The sequence below is a fragment of the Haemaphysalis longicornis genome, unplaced genomic scaffold, assembly GCF_048455015.1.
Source record: "Haemaphysalis longicornis isolate Haplotype H1 unplaced genomic scaffold, Haemaphysalis longicornis Haplotype H1 scaffold_1, whole genome shotgun sequence".
Classification (NCBI taxonomy): Eukaryota; Metazoa; Arthropoda; class Arachnida; order Ixodida; family Ixodidae; genus Haemaphysalis; species Haemaphysalis longicornis.
The window spans coordinates 307596367-307619935 of NW_027526203.1; the positions used below are offsets into that span (position 1 = coordinate 307596367).

Consider the following 23569-nt stretch of genomic DNA (forward strand, 5'->3'; position numbering starts at 1 on the left):
TGCCACGATAAAGACCGGGGGCTTTGTGAAGGATGCCGGGTACGATTGGCTTTCAGACGTCGCCGACCTTGGGTCCATATAGCTGCGCACGATGGCCGGAACTCCCGAGGCCTTCTCGCCAGCCGCTTGACCCTGCCGGGAGCGAGCGCATGCACACGTCTCCCAAACAATGCCAGCTGCGCCCAACATAGGTAGTCACGCAGCGGTGTTTGTTGGCACGACGGCGCGCGCGTCCACAGTAACCGAGTTCGCGTGGCTGAACGCTTGCACGGAGTATTTCCGTCCGTTCCTATTCAATTTTCGATGTGTTTTGATGAAATCCGGTATATAATTCTAAGCGACTTGCAACACCATTGCTACACATCCCTTTGCTGCGCCTTTTCTCTCTCTCTCTCTCTCTCTCTCTCTCTCTCTCTCTCTCTCTCTCTCTCTCTCTCTCTCTCTCTCTCTCTCTCTCTCTCTCTCTCTCTCTCTCTCTCTCTATCGCTCTCTCTCTCTCTCTATCGCTCTCTCTCTCTCTCTCTCTCTCTATCGCTCTCTCTATCGCTCTCTCGCTCTCTCTATCGCTCTCTCTCTCTCTCTCTCTCTCTCTCTCTCTCTCTCTCTCTCTCTCTCTCTCTCTCTCTCTCTCTCTCTCTCTCTCTCCCCCTATCACTGTGTAACCGTATGCAAGAGGAAGCCCGACCTACAAGTGTTTGCTCCGAATCCTCGGCAGGGACGATCCTCGTTTGCGGTGGATCTGTCTATAACACCCTGTGGCCACACCGAAGATGGCTCGTAGATGTCGGGCAATCGCTATAAATGTGCAGACAAGATTGATAACCCAAATTTCGCGCTTCGATGTTCGCAATCTGCTGGTGGTTCAAAACAAGCGCCTTTGTTAAAACCTTTTTTTTTAACGCCCCACTCTTCGTTTGCTACCCCGAATGCTACCCTGTAAACCGCATGCGGCTTTGTCACGTCTCATTCCGAGCAGCACTGCGGCAGCTGTTTTCCTGACGGAGGCGGAAAACAAAAACGTTACGGAATGTGTTCGGCGCACGTTATAGGTCCCCCGCGGTGCGTACGGTCTAAATCGCCCCATACGGCGCGCCTCATTGCCCGGGTGTTGCTTCGGCCCGCCAGACCCCAATTTTAACGTGTGAATTTGTTCCCATGGCCGTGTGTTAATTGCTTATAGCCCGCTCGTGTTCACGGGTTCATTTATGGGCGTGGCATAGGAGGGAGAAAATACAAGGCGGCTGCGGAAGCTTTGTGGGGTGCACGTTAAGCCCAGGTGGTCTAAATTTAGCCATCACCTTCCCCAACGATGCACCTCATGGCTGCAGCATATACGAGACGAACCTTGACCCTTCCTTATTGCAAAGGCTTGTAAAACTCCCGCGAAAAAAAATTAAATGCTTATGCCAGTACTAGTGCTAGTTTGAGAAAGACTCATGCTTGCTGCAGCCAACTTCAATAAAAGGCTTTAGAAGCATCTGGTGCATTCGTTTAAGAGCTATAGTGGAGGGGCGAAGCACAAAAACAAGAGTGCATAATCATAATCATAATCATCATCATTATCATGAAATCCAGGTCCACTGCAGGGCGACTTCAGGCCTCCCACAGCTCTCCAAACACTCCTCTCCTGGATTTCCCGAGTGCATTCTTTTCTCCCGAAAGTTGAAGTTGCCCAAAATTAACCATGCATCACGGCTTCATTCCGCATAAGCCTGGAGTTGCAACAGGACTTTTAGAAACTGTCTGCCTGCCTTATCGGCGCAATGGAACCGCACTTTCCCCAACAGCCCAAAGGGTGGTGGCACAAAACAAGCGGAGACCAGGCCCGTAGCCAGAGGGGGGGCCCTAGGGGCCCGGGCCCCCCCCGAAATTTTTATGAGGGGAGGGGGGAGGGTGTTCTTCAGCAGCAGGGATTTCGGCACTCCGCTGCATCAAGAAATTTGTCTACAGCAGATGACCATGTGTAAAACTGAGCATATCTTTCCGTGCCCGTGTCCTGCGCCGCGTAAGCAACACGGAGCATCAGAAAAGAGTACAGGAAGCCGCATACGACAGTCGGCGCCTGATAAACAGAGTAGGGCGGCTGCGATACCGACTTTGCTGCCACTGCTGCTCGGACCACCCACACCATTAATTTCACCCCCAAACATGCCCAGCCTGTGGCGCCCTCGACGAGCACTTCACTCTCTGTGCGAGGGCGCAGCAGACCCCTTGCCTCCCAGTCCATCTGGCAGCAGGCGCTGCGCGACCCGGAGGCATCAAGCCAGGTCTACGTGATGTCGCGAAAGCCGTCTTCGCCGTCCTGGGGTCGACCACCCAAGTCTGCTGTCGACCGAGTGCCCCCTCCCCTCACCCCACTCATCGGCGAGGAACATCCCGTCGTCTACACAATGACGCGTCTCCTACCCGTGCCGCGGCTGCTGGACATAATCCGCTTTCGGCGGCCCTCTCGGCCACCCAACCGCCCCAGAATGCCCCCTTAATGACCGGAAACGTTCCGAAGAGGTGGCGACAAAGGCTTCATGCGGCGCCTCACTTTTGGCGGCAGGCTTGACGTTCCTGTCTGCTTCTTTGGGGACGTGCCGCGCATCGTTCTCCAGCACTTTGCGGTGTGGCTGATGACTCTGTAAAGGCCGTTGTTCAATGAGCCGCCAATGCCAGTATACCAGAAGGGGCCCCAGATGTCCTCCCGACGCTTCAACATTGGTGGTCCGAAGGGCTTCGACCTTAGGCAGATTGCCTCACCGGAGTCAACCAGACCTTCACGTGTGCGAGAGGGAAACGTGCCCCCTCTGTGTGAGAGTGTGGGCGAGAATATGAGCGCCATGGATTTTTGTGATTGGTGCGTTCCTAATAACAGCGGAGAAAGTGGACGGAACTACGGCACTGCCTGTTCACGCTGGGCAAGAATGTAAATACTTCTACATAAAGTTTTCTTTCTCCCTCACCTTGGTCCTCATGAGTGCTCCGGCGCGACACCAACGGCAGTCAACTTCGACCATGCTACCCCGGTTCACAACAGTGACCACCCCGGCCCTGGCAATCGCGGCGGCCTTCTGGCCCGCCCCTCCCCCTTCCCTTGATCCCTGAGCTTAAACAATGTTGTTCTCTCTCTCTCTCTCTCCGCCCCCACCAAGCAAAATGTGCGACACGGAGCGACACAGGGCGCCCCCGGCTCCAATTCAGTGGCGAGGTCCTTTGCAATGGAGGCCAAGACGCACTGCAGTTCAGCCCGTGTTTGGGACGGAATATATCGCGTGTTTGCCCTCCTTTGTGTGGTGTTCTCTGCGTTCCTCATTATGAGCACAAAAAACAAGAAACATCAACTCTGATGAACTACTTCAACAAGCTTCCGAAGGTAAGATTTTCTAGATTTGTGTAATTTTACATAAGTGCGAAAGCGTAATAGAACGCATATACAATGCATCAGAATTTGTTATGTCGAGTTTGCTCCGCGATCGCACATTGATCCGCGATCGCACATCGGCTCATCGTACGCACTTCGGCTCTGGCAGGCCTTTCTTCAGTGCTTTAAGGAAGAAGGACCTGGCCGCTTCTTCGCAGAGCCGCCCCAATACCGCCCCACCTCAAAGGAGTGGACACGGTCCCCGTCTTCCACCACGTCAACCCACTTTATTTCTGCCGCAGTAGTTTTAACCTGTTATATGCAGAAATAAAAACGTACAAAAAATATTTCGGCTATTCGTAGTTTTATTTTTGGCCAAGAGTAACGTAGTTTTATTTTTATTAGCGGTATTTGTTGAGACATATTGCCCGTATGAAAATATTGCACTATTTGGTAGATTACTTTCCAAACTAAAGATATAAAAAAGTAGAATAGTACTTAAAAACTCAATAATTTATATACTGCTATTTTACGGAAAATAATTACTGAAAATGGGTACTTTCTTGAAATAGTCAAGGCCTACAGCGAGTGGGCCCCCCCCGAACGAAATTCCTGGCTACGGGCCTGGCGGAGACATATCTAATAACAAGACGCGAGACTTCCGAAATGTGGCCAGCCATTAGACCGATGCTTTTGTATTCCCGTGTTCGGTTTGCGGAGGCATCCGAGAGGTTGTAACAAAGCAAAGGTGTGCGCGCGCTGTCTTCAAACGTCAGCCTGCGGGCACGTGCTGTACATGCTGTCATCGCTACAAGCGGCTGAGCGGAGCCTGACGTCGCGGGCTGTTTGCGACGCTCCGCGGGTGGGTCGCACGGATGTGTGGCTGCACACGTGATGGATGATAGCGAGCGAAAGCACAAAAGGGGCGAGATTATCATCATGCCGAGAAGAGTGGCTACACTGCACAAGTCCACATAATCGCACGGGACGCGTAATCTCTCCAGAGAACCTTATGGCCGGCTCCGTTAAGATGCGTGAAGATAGCAGTGAGTGGTTTCTATTTTTTCATTCGGCCGATCTGAGCCCGGCCTTCTGACGTCCACCACAGGAAGCGTACAACGCGTTGCGGTACACCTGCGTGGCTGAGGGTATACCTGTTGCAGGTACTACGGTTGTTTGGTTTCACATTACGTGGCCTGCTTTCCAGACGATGGCTGCCATTTAATGAAGCCTGGGCGGTCTGTCCAAGGAAATCGAATGTTTACAATTGTAACTGTAAGAAAAGGAAGGAAAATGCTGCTCATTGTAAGCACCCAGCGCCTGAAAACTTCACAGCCAAGTGTAGCGCATGGACGCGTCAGTTTCTTTTTAACAACGGTGTCGATACATGTGCCTATCGTCTGGCAATAAACATTAGTAGCCTGTGTGCTAACATTTTAAACCGCCTTAAACGAGTCGTTCAAGCGGGCGCGTCCTCCGCTGTATATGCGTAGGTCGGTTGTTCTTTTTACCCCGCGGTGATACACGCACAAAAAAAAAAAAAAAAAAAAACACGCTGGAGCCAGACGTACGCATCACATTTTTATAGTGAATATGAAACCCCCACTTTGGAGCGGGAATTATGAACTTGTGGAGCAACCTAACTCGCCTACAGTTTGCACGTCCTGTGACCCACTGTGTTTGAAATGTTTATTTCCATGTAATTGTCGGCTTGTCGTCCGTAGCCGTCCACTACGGCGAGCTTTGTAGCCCGGATGTAGTTCCCCCCCCCGCGAAAAGCAAAAACGCCCGTGTGTACGAGATTTCGGCGCACGTTAAAGATCCCCAGGTGGTCAAAATTAATCCGGAGCCCTCCACTACGGCGCGCCTCATCGCCTGCGTTGCGTCGGCGCGTTAAACCCTACTATCAATCAATCAGTTTCCCCCCCCCCCCCCCCAATCCTCCATTGAAGGTTTTTTTAAAAGAATAAGTACAGTATACGACAGCCACAAGACTGTAAAGCGGACATGAAAATGCCTTTTTATGACTTCCCACGTTCGCAAACAATGCTTAACTCATTCTGCGTGGTCGCACAAATTTCAAACTTGTCTTCTCTAAAAGTGTGCACTGCAACGCGCACCTGGGCGACCTGTTTTACTCAATGCAGATAGCCATCCTATTGTACGCAAACGCGAACATGAAAATATGAACCTGAACGCACAAATAGCGCGATTTCTTTCCATGCAAGCCAAAATGACGCGTGGCTTAGTTACAAAAGGAAAGTTGGGAAAAGTGGATTTCCAAATATACTAATAGCGTGCCATTATACGAACTCTAGGAACAGTATTTTTTCAATTTTGCACGTTCTGGTTCATATTTTCGTGCTCGCGTTTCATTTGACGCCGATAGTACACCTTTAAGACACTAAAGGGCGTTGTGCGCGTGAATCATTGTGTTGGCCCTCCACTGAGTCGGCACTGCGAGCCGCCGGAGTGCCGGTGAGGCACGATAACGGACGTTGCGAAGAGGGCAGGGGCAAAGGATACCCAGCGTCTGACAGTGACGGAATTTTTGCGCCACGTTCCGTCCCCTTGTGCACTCGCTGGGCTTTTATTAGCTCGTGTGCGATGCAGCGCCTGCAGACACCTGCAGCAATGTTATACTGGCTATCAACAAGCTACGGAGAGCACTCGAAATGACCTGTACCACGTAATTGAAACGTGTGCCGTCAATTCCACCATTATTCAAAAGCACTTTTTCTCTTGCCTCTGACTTGCATTGACGTCTTACTCGAAACCGGGACCATTGATGTGGGTGGCGTGCCCTTTCATTGACGTCAACGGAAAAACCGACACAGCGGCCACGAGCGTGACACAGTGGGGAGTCAGGCAACTTGCCTTCCTGTTGACCCTGACTCCGTTAGCCGGGCGGGGGTCTGCCGTGCACCGTTTGGTCATCAGCCGCCAATCGGTGGCTCGCCGTGCCGAACGAAAGTGTTGCGGCGGGGCCTCCCGCCGCGGTGGCTTGGTGGGCGATCGCTGCGCCACCGAACACGCGGGCGCGGCCTCAGTGTTGTGGCGGTTTTGCGCGTGGAGGAGAGAAATGATAACGGCCGTATACACGATAATCGGCGCGAGGCAGAAGCGCCCAGGTGGTCGAAATTAATCCGGAGCCCCCCATTACGGCGCGCCTCGTATAGCCCGAGTGTCCGCGTAACAAACCAGAAAATCGGCGTCCTTCCACTCTGCGAAGACGGATGACCAGCGACGCTGGGCACAGTCCAAGGAATGCACGCAACAAACACGTTAGTTCGTAATTTGCGATTAAGCACACTTCCTAGGTCATTGGCTGAATGAAACTTGGAAGGAGTACAGCTTTACTCGAGGGGACAAACAGGGGGCTGTTCGTTTCCCTCCCGTGTTGACAGCAGGCGGGAATTCCGCAATGTTTACGGCTTCACTGTGAACTGTGTACGTTATTGTGCAACGTAACTTAAATGTTAGTCGTCTCGGCGGATAATTGTCGCACGACTTGTTTCGGGATAGTTTCAATTGAACAAGAATTGCAGCCGTTTTCTGCAACCGCGCTCCCCCCTCAGACGGCCGCGTATTGACGGCAGGCGGGAGTTGTGTAACGTTTACAACTTCACTGCGAGCTGTAATTGCGGCCCGTAACCGAAACTAGGCTTAAGGACAGTCGTTTCAGCGGCTAATTTCAGAATCGTATTTTCTTCAAAATTCCTACATCAGATTGGGAGCTACAGAGCATCCACCGGGAAGCTGTTCGCAGCAAGGTTCAGTTTTGTGGACGGGACGTTTTTCGACGTACGCAGTTTTCGTCGTAACCTACAGCGCCGCTGTAAAACGGTGTTGTGGTGGGTGGCATGCTTCCTGTCCGGGGAGCGTGCACCGGCGCACGGCCGACCTCGACCGCGCCACTCGCCGTCTCTGGAAGCTTTCCTGGCGCTTCGGTTGCGCAACTGGACGCCGCCCGCCGATTGGCGATACTTTCCTCCAAGGAGACACTGTCGGCCGTGTCGCCCAACTCCAAGGGCTGCCGCCGGCGCGTGCGTTGTGGACGTCCGCCAACGTCGTGCGCCGAATGCGAGAGGGGGCGCATCACTGATGGTGCCTCTTTTCTGTCGCCGAGCGATAAATGTGGCACGGATAGGGTGGTCAGTGACGTAAGGGCATTGCTGAGTAGGCGCCTACCGGTTAGCCACTTCCGCGAGCGCGGTGTGACATAAGCGGGGCTAATAGAGTTTTAGCTGACCGTTTTCGACGGTCCGCTCCGGTATCGGCGGCCTGCTCAGCGCAACCGGAGCCTATGCCGTTCGCGGCCAAGCGCGCCACGCATGTGCAATGGCGCTCCCGCTTGCTATCGGAAACTATTTGAGTTCGGGTTGGAAAGGGTCGTTTCTGGTTGCTTCTGATGTTCGTCGTCAGCCGGTCAGCGACTGATCCTTCTTCTCGCGATCGTGAATTCCCAAAAGCTTCTTAATTCGACAATCTCGTCCCATAACGACTGAATATAACGCGAACACAGTGCCGGTAGAACTTGTTCCACGAAGCGAAGCGAGGGCTTTCTCTTATAAAAGTGGTCTGATACGAGCTAATTCAAAGAATAAGGCCGATGACCAGTCGATGACTCAATTTAACCCTGTCTAATGTGGTCCTTCACTTTCGCGTATATGTGAAATATTTCGGTGCACGCTAGTAAGCATCCCAGGTCGTTTAGCTCGTAGCACTCCAGGACGGCACGCCTAATGTTGCGATCCGCCGCAGCACTCCGTCCTCTGGCGCCCGTGTACGATGTCAGCGGTTCTAGCACCCAGACAGCACTTCTGTTGTATTTTGATTTCGATTTTTAAAGAAACCCACCGGAGGTCTGGTCCACACAGAGGCAGATACATGACAGATGGAAGAAGTGTGCGTGTGCCACCCTCACACATTTCATTTGGCTCGGCTGGCACAGCCGCGTAGATGCAATGGCATGCCCGCAGAAAGCTGAGGCAACGTATATTTTTTTTTGTTCATTAATTTTTTGTTCATTAATTGTTTTAATGTTTGTTGCGTCCGTAACGTACACCACGACCGGCGTTACGGCCGCACTATACGTGCTTGCACAATGTTCGGCGATGCGAGAGCAGCCTCGTACAATTCATTTGAGTTGTGAACAACGATCGACTGTGTCCCGATGTTCTAGCGATAGAAGTGCACCGCCACGAGTACCACAGTGATCCCCACTAGCGGTGGGCGATTGATCGATTAACCTTCCGTTTAATCGATTAATGACTTAATCGCGATTAATTTTGTAACCCGTTAATCGGTTGACGTCACTTGAGCAACATGAACCAAGAGTGTCAAGTTTAAATTCTACGCAAACATGCCGAGGGTCGTGTTCACATAACAGGCCTTACGTAACAACAGGAAACCATGCAGGAATATGCTCGGAGGTGAGTGATAAAAACCCCACGCTGATAGCCGAGACAGACGTGGAAAGTGAGCATTTTTTATACAAATACAAGGACCTATACGTAGAATAGCAATCGCTGAACGGGCACTTAGATCGTCTTGGCACTGGATAGACGAACTGACGTAAGTAAACCACAATTCCTCGGCGCCCCTGCAATTTATGCGAGGACGTCGGCGCGGGCCGATTTTCCCGAATTGAGAAATAGTGTTAATGCCGAACGTGGTGACAAGCGTCCCGGCCGGATCAGCGCCATGATTATGATCAGCTTACATCATCTGAAATATCTGGTAAGCGGCCTAGAAGCATGCAATTGCGCGAAAACGTTCACGTGTTTCCCACCGCGGAAAACTTGCTATGGATGCCTGAAGTACTTGACCGTGCCGGCCACGTGGCAGTAAAAATACCCGTCAAACGTGAAATATTTTTTTTACTAATTTTTGGGGCTAATAAAATTTATTCCTACTCCTGACCTTCTTTCTCCATAAACCAACGCAGCCGATTAGCCAACCAAAAACCGTTTAAAGCATGCCGATTAATCGGGTAGAAATTTTTAACCGACGCTCCGAACTAGACCCCACAGAAGCTATACAACGGGTGTCGGAAGTGAAGGCGTCGCCATTTTGTTGTGGGAAGCACACAAACATGCACTGCATGTACTTGGTCAACCAACGCGGAACCTGCAGCTAACCTTTCGCAAAAACAGTTGTGAAATAATTCTAAACAACACACGGACATACCGAGGTTCGCTTTTTACAGGCTATATATGTTTACATGTACATTTAGCATCGCAAGCTGAAATGTGACACCTTATAAGCGAACCAGCCGTGAATATAGCCACAGGAGAGGCGAAAGAAGTGATAACGAGCCCTCCCTCCCCACACATTTATTTTACTCTCACATTCACAAGTCATCTAAGAAGCTAAGATTCAATGATAAGATGGCGCCATGATTAGTGCGGTGCGTTGTGTGTGCACAAGGACGCGGGTTCGATTCCCGGCCACGGCGGCCGCTTTTCTGATGCAGGCGAAAAGCAAAAACGCCCATGTGTACGAGATTTCGGCGCACGTTAAAGATCCCTAGGTGGTCCAAATTAATCCGGAGCCCCCCACTACGACGCGCCTCATCGCCTGCGTTGCGTCGGCGCGTTAAACACTACAACCAATCAATCAGCGAAGTGGACACGACTGGTTTCCCAGGAACTTGACCTCGCTGGGGGAACCAAAAGGGTAGCGAACCTCGATCCGTTTTTAAACATCGGTCCAGCGTGCAGTGGGCGACGTCGCCTCCCTCCGTCTTTTCCCTTCGTGAAATGGTGAACCGGACGACGTCGAGCAGAGCCGTGCACTTGTCACTGCGGAACTTGACCAACGAAGAATGCATGAGGCAGTCAAATTGTAGTCTCCGAAACGCCTTTGTGTCTGCCTTACCGCAAGGCACCTGCATGACTAATCGCTGCGTTAAAAAAGGCAAATCTTGCGTATAGCGAGGCCGCGGACAAACTGGCATCAAACAATGCAAAACGTATTTATACTGCGTTGCGCAATATCACAAAGCATTCGCGCAATTTTATACTGCGTTGCGCAATATCACAAAGCATTCGCGCAATTTTCCGGTGAAATCGTATACGCTGCCGCTTATCATTGGCCGGCCTATTTTGCCCACCTGGTTGCCGTGATTGGTCATTCAGGTGTACGGTGGCAAATCAGACCCGTGGCCATTTTTATGTGTCTGCAAGAAACAGAAAACGGGCTGTGCGCGTCAAGAGTCCCGACGATCTGGGTGGCTCAGTGCCACTGTTCTTACTTTCAGCCGAATAGTCGGGCACACTGCCCGGTCGTTCACACACAGAATGTAAACATTGCACATAAAACGGGGCGTTTTTCTTATGTTGGGGCTGTGGGGGGACAGGGCCGATAATGGGGTCAGTGTAGCTGCAAGTCAACAATTTATTGAAAACTATGCACTTGGAAACAGACTGCGTTGGCGACTGGAGCTATGCTTGACGTCTCGGAGAGCCGATGCTTCGCGCGTTTTGGCATTCTTGCAAGTAGATTCGAATGACAGCGCGTTGACGCCTCCTGTATGTAGTTCAGCATACGATTACTGTGGGGACCAGAAAAGTTGAGCTCGTTCGCAGTAGCCGTGCTTTTTGACTCTCCTGCACGCCCATTCACTCTGTGGCTCCGGAGGCGAGGCTTTCCGGCCCTGTGCACTAAGTCGCCGATTCCGCTGGTCAGTCCAGCGGCCACATTTCCGTAGTACCAAATGCGAAAGCGTTTGTATAAAAAAAAAAAAAAAATCAGTGCCCTTCCACTCTGTGAAGGATGACCTGCGAAGCTGGACGCTGTCCACGGAGTGCACGAAACAAAGCGCGTTTGTTTGGAAATTGCGATTAAGCATACTTTCGAGTCAATTGTGTGAATGAAACCTGGAAGGACTCGAGCGGACGAGCACGAGGCTGTCCGTTCCCCTCCCGCGTCGAGGCATCTTACTAGAGTTTCAGCGTTCCGTATGCCCCGTCTGCCCCGTACGTTCCGTATGCACCAGGACCCGACGGCACTTGCGCATTCGTTTCGGTAGGGTGGCTTAGTTCCGACGACGGGCCGCCCCCGCGTTGCCATGCGCGCGCATTCGTTCCGGTGGGGTGCGGGCCTCCTCGCCTAGAGCCACTAAATAAGCTACGGATCTAGTGGCTCTATCCTCGCCGTGCCCGCGCGCGCAGGCGCAGTCGGGTCCCGTTACGGACGGTACATACGGAAATAACGGAACAGACTGAATTCTAAAAGTCTACTGTCTGTGTAATACACCAACCCAAACCCAAACCGCTCGATACCGGAGGACCACTGACAGGTCGCATTGAGCCGTGAGGCTTCCACGTTTGAATCTCCCACCAGCGCAACGCACGCGTCATCGGTACCGGCACGAAGCCTAGCAGTGCGTGCACGCCCCCTTCCTTCCACCCCCGACCCGTGCACGCATATACTGGCAACCGGTGATAGACGCATACTTTGGCGTGAAATATACACCGGCGAAAATGTTGCTCGGAAAGCCTTCCAACTGAAGAAAAAATTGTGGACTCACGTCGGCTTTCCAAGCGGGCATGTTGCTCTCCATCCGGGAAAGAAAAAGTGAAAATGAAACTTCCTTTCTATTCGCAGCTACATGACGAGGTAAACTTGTATGTGTGTACACACACACACACACACACACACACACACACACACACACACATACACACACACATACATACATGCACATACATACATACATGCACATACATATACACACATACATACATACACACACACATACCTACATACCTACATATATACATATATATATATATATATATATAATTACTCCTTCGCAGTAAACGTTGACGAACTCCGGGATAGATAGATAGTCCCAACTAATCGCACTGCAGCGCGCCTCACGGGTCAGTGTCCAGACGCATCAACTTCAGCCTGTCAAGGCGGCATCATTCATGCAGCTGGTGTTTGACACAGAAGGACCGTGCAATAGCGTCTGCGACAAATTTTCGCTCGGGGTTAGTTGCGTGCCACGCCGAAGGTCGCAGACGAATATGACGTTCTGTTCAAAGCCGAAGTATGGTCCACTAAGAGCAAAAAAAATAAAAAGGTGGCTGCAGCGCTCAGCTCACGTTTGGCTTGTGTACCGTAGAATTGACTGTCAGAGCCGGCATCACGCTTTTCTTTTTTTTTTTCTTTTTTTCCTCGTCTCTCACGTCATGACCTTTTCGTGCTTCGGCTGCGCAGAGGAGAGTGCACTACGCTATTGGGCAGATCACGTCGTATTATCGCCTCGCGCTCTTCGTAACAACATGCGGGTCCGATGGCGTGCCTGTGTTTCTCGATCGTGGCAGTTTCTGTACATGTTGCCCGAAGCGATCCTCACACCGCTGATTGACTCGTCTAGACGTCCACGGTAAGGTGACGCCTGCACACTGCCGCCGTGTGTTTTCCGGGCGTGTGCGTCGGCATGAGCGTTTTTTCCCTCGAAGATTCGTATTGTGTTCTGTAGAGGGGTCGTACTGTTTGTGGTGGGTGCCGCGCAGTATTGCTTGAGGGAGCGGGAGAAGTGTGTAAGGAGCGGAGGTGTGCGTCCAGGAAATTCGGGCGGAATAATTCATAGATTCATCCTCAGCTAGCCTACAACAACAAAAGAATGACTGACAGATGTTGCGAAGTAGATTGAGTTCAACCATCGCCATTTATTCAATCTTTGTGGGATGTCAGGGCTAGCTTCCTCTGCTTCTCTCCCTCTGAAGGCCACGCGATCCACTATTTCCCCGCCGACTGCTGCTTCACCACGTTGCATCGACGCCACGGAAAATAACGCCATCACATCAGGTTGCGTCACGGTTAGCGGCTTCGCTTCCGCCTGTGTTTTCACGTCTGCCGTGTTGAAGATTTGCGCCAGCCCGAAGTGGAAACTTGTCGAACGCGGGACTTCGCGGAATCCTTGCGAACCTCTGCGGGGTCACGTGGCAGAAAGGTGTGCGTCGGCGAGATGCGCGCGTATTACGGGCGTATTATTCGCATCGGCGGACACTGCTGACTTTGGTCCAAACTTGGCTTTCGCTATCGAGTTGGCTTTGCCGCGATGAGCCGTTCACGGCGATATCAAATGCTGCTTCTCGTATAACGCTTCCCCTGTGGAACAGGCCGTTGCCAGATGAATTTGCGGGTGCTTCTAGGGCAGTCTTTTCTGGAGTGTTAGGCACACTCTCAAGGATGCCGTACTCGTGGGTGCTGTTGGCAATTGTGGACACGCCTTCAACACCCGCTCGCTACGTGCGGGTTGCTCGCTTCCTTGACTTGTGGGTGGGAAGGTTCATTTTGGCGTTTCATTTACCCGGCCACTTTTTTAAAGCCGGGTTAGGGAAGCTGTATTTATTTTTTTTTTTTCCTTTTTTGAGCGGAAAATTGGTATCGCCGCACATCGCGAGATCGCGTCCGGTACCCCCATCTAGAGCACCGTTTCCATGGCGACGAGATCCCGCAGCTGCGCCGCGGGAGAGGATGGCGTTATGGCCACCTAGGTAGCAAACGTTCACAGCTCAAAACAAGGACGAAACAGCGCGGGCGCTGCTTTCGCCCACTTTAATCGGGAAACACGGATAACTTATTTATGCTCAAGTTTATGCAGTATATATACAGCGCTCGTGCTGTTTTGTTCTTCCTTTTGCACTTGTTGTTCTGCGCTGTAAACGTTTGTCACGGATCCGCGCAGAAGTAAACGGAGCACGGGAGCGGTGGCCGAACTAGAGTTCCTCTAGCTCTCCCTGCGGGAGCTATATACAGGAACTCTAGGCCGAACTGCATTGCTGCGCCGCGTATGGGCGCCGACGAAGAACCAAGGAGCGCCGGTCTTGGAGTGTGTTCGCACTGCCCCCGCCGCCCCATCTGATATGTTTAATCGCCGCTCTGCGGCCGTGTCATAATTCGCGTGACGGTTTTCAAAAGCAGCGCTGGGCTATAGAGGGTCGCTGGTTGCACTGCCGCTCGCTGGCATCAGCGGCGACCCGGCGACCGAATCTGCCGCTGTTGATGAGCTGGGCCAAGCTAGGCGCGCTCGGAAACGTGCCTTGTGGCGCGCTGTGAAGGGAGGGGTAAAATTGTAGGCCGCCTCGCTCTGCCATAGTATGTCTTTGCAATATAATTCGTTGTAATCCGACAGCAAAATTGCCCAGAACAGTATAGAAAGCACTTTCGAAGAAACTTTTGTCATTCGTAAAAAAAAAAAAAAATCCCGCTTCCAACATTGTTCTTTTTTTTTATTTTGGGTTTCTCCCTAGTTATTGCTGCCACTCAGTTCAGGTCTGTTCTGAAGGAAGGAAAATGCAAAATGCCCATGCGGTGGAAACTTTCCGTGTTAAAGAACGCTGTAAAGAAAATACATGCAACCGTTGTCTGCAATTACAGCGGCCCTTATTGGGCGCATATTTTATTGTCGCACTAAACCCGGCGTTGTTATTTTTAACGAGCGCCTTGCATCAGTAAAGAACAGGTTACAGCCTTGAATTAAACTCTTTGTCGCTGTTAAGTCGATGGTAAAGTAAAGAAAATATTAATTACAGCCTTGAATTAAACTTTGTCGCTGTTATGTCGATGGTAAAGTAAAGAAAATATTAATTAGCTGATGCGTAGATACGCGGAGTTAAAAAAATGTCCTTGCAACCTGTGAAGAAGGGTGACCAGCGGAACTTTGCTGCGCAATGTTAGAGTCGTCTTAGCGTCTGATTGTCATACAATTTATTTCCCCCTTGTTCCGGTCAAGCAAGAGTTACTGCAGCCGTGTTCTGTAACCAAACTCCCTCCGTGGATGGCCATGTAACCAAACTCCCTCCGTGGATGGCCATGTAACCAAACTTACTCCGTGGATGGATAGCAAACAGTAATTCTGCATCGTTTACAACTTCCCTGTTAACGCCAAATTTTGAGCCGTTTTCTGCAATCATACCCCGCCGACGCGGCCAGCCAAGCAGCACGAGAACATACTAGCCGTGCTGGGCTTGTTCGCGCTCCTCACCACGCTACTCGGTCGACCCGCGATCGACTGCTCTTATATAAAGAAATCACGGATCATCACCGCCTCCCCGCCGATGCTACCCCCTTGAGCACACATCCCCTTGAGCACACATCCCGCACTAACGCTTAGGAGCGCCAATGGTGACCCCTCCATAGGCCGATTCCCGCGTCAGTCATACACAAGACCCCCCCCCCCCCCCCCCCCCTCTCAGTTGCCTTCCTCTGACTGTCCCCTCTGACTTTCTTGACACTCTCACTCACACCATGTGGCCTGTCATCTCAAGTTTCAACCCATGTCCCCCCCCCCCCCCCCCCCCCAAATCTTTCACATGGAGCAGTGGGACGACGCGCTATGAAACTCGCAACTCGCAAGCAGGGGTGCAGTTACTTAAAGTTGACCGAGCCGGCAGCCGTCTGCCGGCGGCCACAACGCCTTCCTAAGCCAACTTGCTCGGGTAATAAAGTGATTTCTCTTTCCCTCAGGAGATAGCCATGCTTCACGGCGCAACAACCAAGTGGGAAAGCCAGCCTACAAAGACCAAGATTACGCTTCACCTCTAAGCACAAATGCATTGTTCGGAGACGTTTCTTTAGGGCAATTGTAAGCCATCTTATACAAATTTGAAGCCCGTAGGACCACTTTTATGTTTTTATAAGTTTTTTCCTCACTGGGATACGGTTTCTTTCGTGCGGAAAAACCTGCTCCGGAAGGAGCGTGACGCGATACCACACCCGACTGTCGCAATGCCCAGACCTAGAACAACTTCGCTGTTAAAAACACCTTGTCTTACTCTGCAGTAGCGCGAAACTTGTTTCAATTAGGCCCATATTTCTGGGGGTGCGTGAACAGAAGTGGACAACGTCCCAAGTCTTGACGGTGCCATATGATAGAGCTTACCATTGCGTTCTCGTAACTAATTTGGGGGCTTTATTTTCCATTTATTATTTGGAGTTTATTTTCCATTCATTATTTGCGGCTGACTGTAAAGGTGGAATGGGAAGCCCTCCGCCAGAAGCCAGGGCACGCTGGGGCACCGTACGCCTCACTACTGTCCCGCAGAATTCCCGACGCCATTAGGGTGGAATTCAAGGCGCCTTCACCAGCTATTGAACGTGTTAATTGAACATACTTTTCTGTACCATGTAGATTATTTCCGTCTAAATTATTCGTGTAAGAATTTTATTTTAAAACATTTAAATTATTTTCATGTATTGAAGACATAAATGAAACCGGACAGTCAAAAACCAGACGCTGCCCGTTTCTGTTCACGCACTCGATCCCCACAATACGAACCTAATTTCAGCTACTTTCGCGCTGCTAGAGGGTTAGACAATGTGTTTTTGACAGAGGAGCTGTTGTAGGGCTGGGCTTTACGAGAGTGGGGGTGGTATCGCGACCCGCTTCTTCCGGAGAAGGTTTTTTCTGACACGAAAAAAACCAGTTCCCAGTATTGATACATGGATAAAACTCATAAAAGCATCAAGAAATGTACTAGAACCTTTTCATTTTAAGACGGCTAATATTGGCCCTGCAGCAACATCTTCCAGCAATGCATTTGTCGTTAAAGATGAAGCCAAGTAACCAGAAAATAGGTGTAAGCTTGGTTTTTGTAAGCTGGGCTCTTCCACATCGCGTGTTGCGCAGTGAAGCGTGGCCATTTACGGAAATAGTGTGATTACAGAAAACGGCTCCAAATTTGTTGTTGTGTTCAGAGTAAAGTTGTAAACGATACAGAATTACTATCTGCAGTCAATACATCGCCATCCACGGAGGTAGTAAGGTTACAGAACACGGCTGTAACTCTTGCTTGACCGGAACGACGGGGAAATAAATTGTATGACAAAGACGACTAACATCGCGCTGCACAGATCCGCTGGTCACCCTTCTTTACAGATTGCAGCAGCACTGCATTTTTTTAAACTCCGCGTATCGACGCATCAGCTAATATTTTTTTTTTACTTTACCATCGACATAACAGCGACAAAGGGTTTAATTCAAAGCTGTAACCTGTTCTTAACCGATGCAAGGCGCTCGTTAAAAATAACAACGCCGGGTTTAGTGCGACAATAAAATATGCGCCCAATAAGGGCCGCTGTAATTGCAGACAACGGTTGCATGTATTTTCTTTACAGCGTTCTTTAACACGGAAAGTTTCCACCACATGGGCATTTTGCATTTTCTTTCCTTCAGAACAGATTTGAACTGAGTGGCAGCAATAACTAGGGAGAAACCCAAAATAAAAAAAAAGAAGAATGTTGGAAGCGGGATTTTTTTTTTTTTTTTTACGAATGACAAAAGTTTCTTCGAAAGTGCTTTCTATACTGTTCTGGGCAATTTTGCTGTCGGATTACAACGAATTATATCGCAAAGACATACTATGGCAGAGCGAGGCGGCCTACAATTTTACCCCTCCCTTCACAGCGCGCCACAAGGCACGTTTCCGAGCGCGCCTAGCTTGGCCCAGCTCAACAGCGGCAGATTCGGTCGCCGCTGATGTCAGCGAGCGGCTGTGCAACCAGCGCCCCTCTATTGGCGGGGAGCGCGACCACGGGCGGCGCTGCGAAGCGCGCCTCCGTGACGTCGGCTTAGGGATTCTCGTATTTGTCGTCTGCTTCAATCGGGCTCTCTCCCTGCTGCTTCTTTGCGCTTGGTTGACGTCTGATGGTTGTCCGCGCCAGACTTTGCGTGTGTGTAACTTTTTATCATGATAATAGCCCTAAAATAGCATACACTAGCTCAAAGCGTGATTTAAAGTATAGTTTTTGATGCATCTACGGAAGAAACATTGACGGCGTCGCCCCGTTCCTTGCGAAGCCGGTGCTGTGCGGAGCTGGAAGAGTCGGAGCTAGGCGTCAGCTTCTGTATTAAGCAATCTTTCGAGCCAGCTGCTAGTAAACGCTCGAAAGTATTGTATCACATCAATTTACGTTGTCATGGCATGAAAGTGTGTCGCCATGCACTATAGGCTGCAGAAACTGTAGGTTGAGTTCCAAATAACCCACTGTATGTATAGCTAGGCGCGTGCTGTTTTTATACCACGCTTCTAACCAGCATAGAGATATATTGAGCAAAACGAGCAACGTCTACGGTATATGAACGGTAACACCATGTTTGCTCAGACCTGGACGGATATTTCGGTACATTTTCCACAGCCAAACCTTCCCAATATTCAGATATGCGTTATAGGAAAACTGCACTAAAGAGGGGGAGGGGAAAGACGAGGAGGAACCTTTACTTAACAATAAAATCAACGTGGTTAGTGGGTTGGCTGCTCAGAGTAACAGTAATTTTCCTCAATTCATAGAATGCCATCCCAAATAGACCAGGATTTGTTCTTTAAACCTGGAAGTGCTGGAAAACAATGAAAAGCATCTTATAAATATTCATCCGTTTCGATTCTTCTAATATGCGGGCGTATACTATTTATTGCGTTCGTTGGCGAGTATATCAAACCCTCAACACCGCAATCACGTTATAATTCTTCGGGTTGATAGTCAATTCGTTATGATAACGATGGTTGCGATAGAAATACTGAGCACAAAATCCGCCTTCGAGTACTGTGGACAACGTTGTTTTGGGTGCGATCGCGATGGCGTAGCACAAACATTCTCATTGTATGTGGCTGTGAATAAACAACGCACGCTGTGGATGTGCACCTCCTTGAACGCAGCCATAACTAAAGCCAATTTGTGAAGAAAGAATGTGTGCCATACAGCCTGCAAAAAATACCCACACGATCTTTGTGAGCCTCCCAAACATCCCCAAACCTAGTAATAGGACTTTTTGTGACGGTGCAGAAAAATCAATGCGTTGGGCACACACACACACACACAAAAAAACATTCATTTGATACCAGCCAACAACGACGAAAGAAAAGGAAGACATCTGCTTTACTTCCTGCTGTGCCATGCGCGCGCAGGGGCCCGCTGCTTGGTACGTAGCATGAGGCTGTTGTCGCCATAAGAGCATCTCAAAAGTACGGTAGGGAAGCCTACGCATTTTGAACACTTATCGAGGAGCCCTGAGCGCTGAACCTCGCGAATAAGCTCGAAAGGACGAGTTAAACACAATCTTCTCACCGATGCTCCGAAGAAAGTCGTTCTCGCTCTTTTCGTGCGTTGCAAGCTTGTAGGGGATACAGCTTGAAATTATTCAGATGTGTCAGAAGGTGGCAAAAATCACTGAAAATAACTGAATTACTATAAATGCGCTTTTTAATGCCCTAGAGCATCAAAGCAGGCGATTTCTAGCACAGGCACTGCTGCCCTTCGTAAGCGGAGGGTAGCAGACGACAGCGGCGCGAGTCCCTAAGCCGACGTCAGAGCCAGGGGGCGCCACTCAAACATCTCACCGCCAATAGCCCAGCGCTGCTTTTGAAAACCGTCACGCGAATTGTGACACGGCCGCAGAACGGCGATTGCCCATACGCGGCACAGCGATGCAGTTCGGCCACCGCTCCCGTGCTCCGTTTACTTCTGCGCGGACCTGTACAACCAGCATGCCCAACTGTTTTTTTTTTTTTTTTTTTTTGTGACCTTTATAGAGCGCGCAGGCGCAGGTAGTTGCGCTTGCACAAATCACGTGCCGCACGCAAAAGACGCACTATATTAGGGGTGGGAGGGAGTGTGGTGGCAATGAAATCGCCCGCCTGGATCGACGCGTGGAGGGTTTAGTTCCGGTGTACGTTTCCTCGTAAGTGCACTGTAGACTTCAGCGCAGGCAAACAAATATCTCATTGCAAAAAAGCAAATTCATACAGCAATGTCGTTCGCGATAATCGGACCATGCCGCCGCTCTTTTGTTTCTAATGTTTCAAAGACGATAGTCTTTCTTGGGCTACTTAAACCCAGAAATTTTGGTCTGTCTGTATATATGTCTGTCCGTCTGTCTGTGACTCGATTCAGCCACCCGGCCAAAGTAAAGTGGCCAGTGCGCAATAGTCTTATATACTCACAGCCAAATATTAGCGTCTCAGCCCGGTTTATATGTTCATCCTTGTCAACTTTGTTAAACATGAAATAGACATTACGCAAATATAAGACCGAAAATTAATACACAAGGGATATTTACAGTGTTCCTTTGTTAAAAAATTTATGGATGCTTGGTTTTTCGATAGCAAATGATATTCTACATCTTCTACAGAAAACCGCCGCCTGCTGTTGCCCGCGCCACCTCCTGGCGGCATATGAGAAATCACGCGGCAACAGCAACGAAAGGTTCCACTAGCTAGGTTCCACGTTCTGCTTGGAACGCACGTGGAGCACGGCAAAGCGGTTCTATAAACCTTGAAGTCGGCCGCCTCGATTCACGCGTGTCTACGCCGTACTGCAGCGCTGGCATCGAGGAACCCGGCCTGTAGCAGTGGAACGCGGTAAATTCAAATCGCCTTGAGCAAACCTTTAGTGTGTTACCTTGCGATGAGCGCGACGGAACAGGAACAGCACGAGAGGTGAGCGGGAAAGCAAAGGAGAGCATTTCCTTGGCAAATGTCTACACAGACTATCGTCTTTTGACGACATTTGCAACGAAAGGAGCAGATACGCGGCCAATTTTTTGGTTGGTTGATCGTGCGATTTTTATTTTTACCGCTAAGTGGAAGCTGTGACAGTAAATTAATTAGCTTAGAGGCTAAAATTCCTTAATTTTTATGCAAATGCCTAGAGGATAGATGTTTGGTCACGAAAAACGTGCTCTGATCCGTGTTGTCGGTCTCCGGAGTGTTTCACTTTACTTGGATGGTCACGCTTTACTCCGCGTAGTGCACTCGGCCAGAGATCTCTAGCTGTTACGAACAGGAACGGTAGCTCGCCTTCCTGTATTTAACTCCGACGTCGGGGAAGACTTCACCGTGAGCGTGCATGAATTGCGCTTTCTACTCGTATGCGACAGACGAGCCATATTCGTGCAGTATATATGCTCCGCGATTTCTAGTGGCCGGAAGCGGCACGCTTCTGCATCGAGGTATTTCGCCCAGAACCAGCGGTACATTCGCGTTATGACAAAGTGCTTGTCAACACACTAAAATAATGCGAAACGTGTACTCTCTCCGCTGCAGCGACAAACCTTGGTTGGGAAGCAGCTTCAGTGATTGCCTTGCAATATTCTTTCAGCTACACGTGAGGGGTAGTATACATGACTAGGAATTAATTTTGTCAACCTGGGGATCCTTCAGTGGCGGGGAAATCATACTTGTGCGCATGGGTGCGCCTCCATCAGAACGTAGACGCCGCGGCTGTAACGAACTCGCACTGAGCATAATTAAATCTCAGTTCACCCTATTTTCAGTATGGTCATGACAGGGAAAAAAAATTAAAAGCCAAATCCGCTCTGCGAAGGGCTGGATGACTAGCGAATCTGTATGAAATACTCATCATATGGTTAGAGAATGTAGGCGTTTATTTTTTTCGCCGTTTGGTTATGGTAGTGGCTATGGCTTTTTGATTACTTTATGAAACTTGGAAGGGCTAGAGATTGTCTCTATAGAAGACAAAAGCGGCTGGAATCCCGCAACCTTTGCAACTTAACTGTGAACTAATTACGCCGAGTAAATGAAACTCGGCGCAATGATAGCCACATTAGCGGCTAATTGCCAGATAATCGTTGGTGGGAAAGTCTTGATAAAACAAGAGGCACAGCTGCTTTGAACTGAGCACTCGCGGTAAAGTTAGCTTTGCCGCAATGCGCATACGAGAAATGCACGGAACCCTAGCCGCATTACTCTCTCTCTCTCTCTCTCTCTCTCTCTCTCTCTCTCTCTCTCTCTCTCTCTCTCTCTCTCTCTCTCTCTCTCTCTCTCTCTCTCTCTCTCTCTCTCTCTCTCTCTCTCTCTCTCTCTCTCTCTCTCTCTCTCTCTCTCTCTCTCTCTCTCTCTCTCTCTCTCTCTCTCTCTCTCTCTCTCTTGCGCGCACTCGTGTGCGGGGCGCGGTGGTGGCATAAGGGGCTCGTTGCATGAACGCAGAAAAAGAAGCCAGCAGTCAAGAACATTTGCAACTTCGTCGTGGGTAGGGCAGTGCGAGGACGGGTGTGTCGGCTCTGTAGTTCTATACTCTGTAGCAATATCTTTCGTTGAGTGCGTTCTCAAAATTTGCTAAAGGGATTACCAGGACCACATACAACTTTGCTTTACTCGAAGTAATTGACCACTCCTCCTCGCAATTTTGTTCGACCATAAAAGATAGCGGCGGCGGGTACTGTCACCCGACTGCGCATGCGTGTGCGGGCACAGCGCGAGGGGCTCCGCTTCCCCCAAGAAGAAACGCATTACAGTTTTAGCATAGCGGCTAGCGTCCGCTTAGCGCTACGCCAGCGGGTGGCGGGGCCCGACTGGGCAGGTGCTGCGGTCGCCCGCCTCGCGGAGCTGGCGTATTAGTCCCGCTGAGCTGGGCGACTTCCTCGCCCTCACCGCGCGCGCATGCGCAGTCGGGTCGCGGTAACCCGCCACCGTAGCTTTAACGGACGCTAGCCGCTATGCTAAAACTCTCCAATGTGTTTCTTCGTGCGCATGCGTATTCTGTTCCTGGTACCCGGTAACGGTGTACGCTACCCGCTATGCTAAAACACGCGAAGAAACAATCTGATGAATCCTAGTGAATAAAAAAACCGTAGAAATTAAGAGAACTGTTCACTTATGTGTAAACATCTTGAAAGTTTGAAAGTTTATTTCAAATCTTTATCGAGGGAAATCGCGAAAAAGTTGCTCAATTGCAACTTGACGGGCCCAAAAACCCTTTCAGCAGCAGGGCAGCGGGCTAACACAGTCGCCTTAAATGTAGAAGAGGTTAGAAAAAGAGAGAGAAAAGAAAAAAAAGGAAGAACACATAGCAAAATCAAAAGGCATACACACAGTGATAGGTATCAAGCACGGAAAAAAAAGAAACAAAGACCTTGAAACTGCAAGTCATAAAAAAAAAAAGACACTCGACAGACACATAACGGCAAACAGTCACCGAAAGCTCTGTAGTGATTGGTAAAGCAAGTAAAAATAATCAAAACAAAGTACTGGCAATAATAATTTGCAATGGCTGTGCTACAGGCAGTGGAACAAAAAGGTGAAAACGAGACAACAAAAAAAAAAGTACAGGGCAAGGTTCAAAGCGTTCAAACCGTTCTAGGAAATGAAGCAATCTTAAAGAGTTGATATGAACCTGCTTGGCAGCAAGGTTGTTCAGAAGAGTAGGCAATGTATGGCGAAGCATTTGTGTTCCGTAGTTCGTTCG

General features: G+C 50.0%; 2 protein-coding genes across 5 annotated transcripts in view; one reads left to right on the plus strand and one right to left on the minus strand.

Moving 5' to 3' along the window:
• LOC144149810 (uncharacterized) overlaps positions 1-23569 on the minus strand; it is a 218989-nt gene that overhangs the window by 181613 nt on the left and 13807 nt on the right. The gene's annotated exons all lie outside the window — the stretch shown is intronic.
• Positions 1-23569, plus strand: part of LOC144149790 (diacylglycerol O-acyltransferase 1-like) — a 148774-nt gene that overhangs the window by 41968 nt on the left and 83237 nt on the right. The window contains exon 1 of one of the 3 annotated variants that reach the window (XM_077681442.1): positions 12607-12746. The exons of the other annotated variants lie outside the window; for them this stretch is intronic. Coding sequence (XP_077537568.1) covers positions 12643-12746 — 104 coding nt within the window. The 5' untranslated portion in view covers positions 12607-12642. Of the gene's footprint in view, positions 1-12606; positions 12747-23569 lie in introns of those variants that run through there. 3 annotated transcript variants of the gene reach the window in all.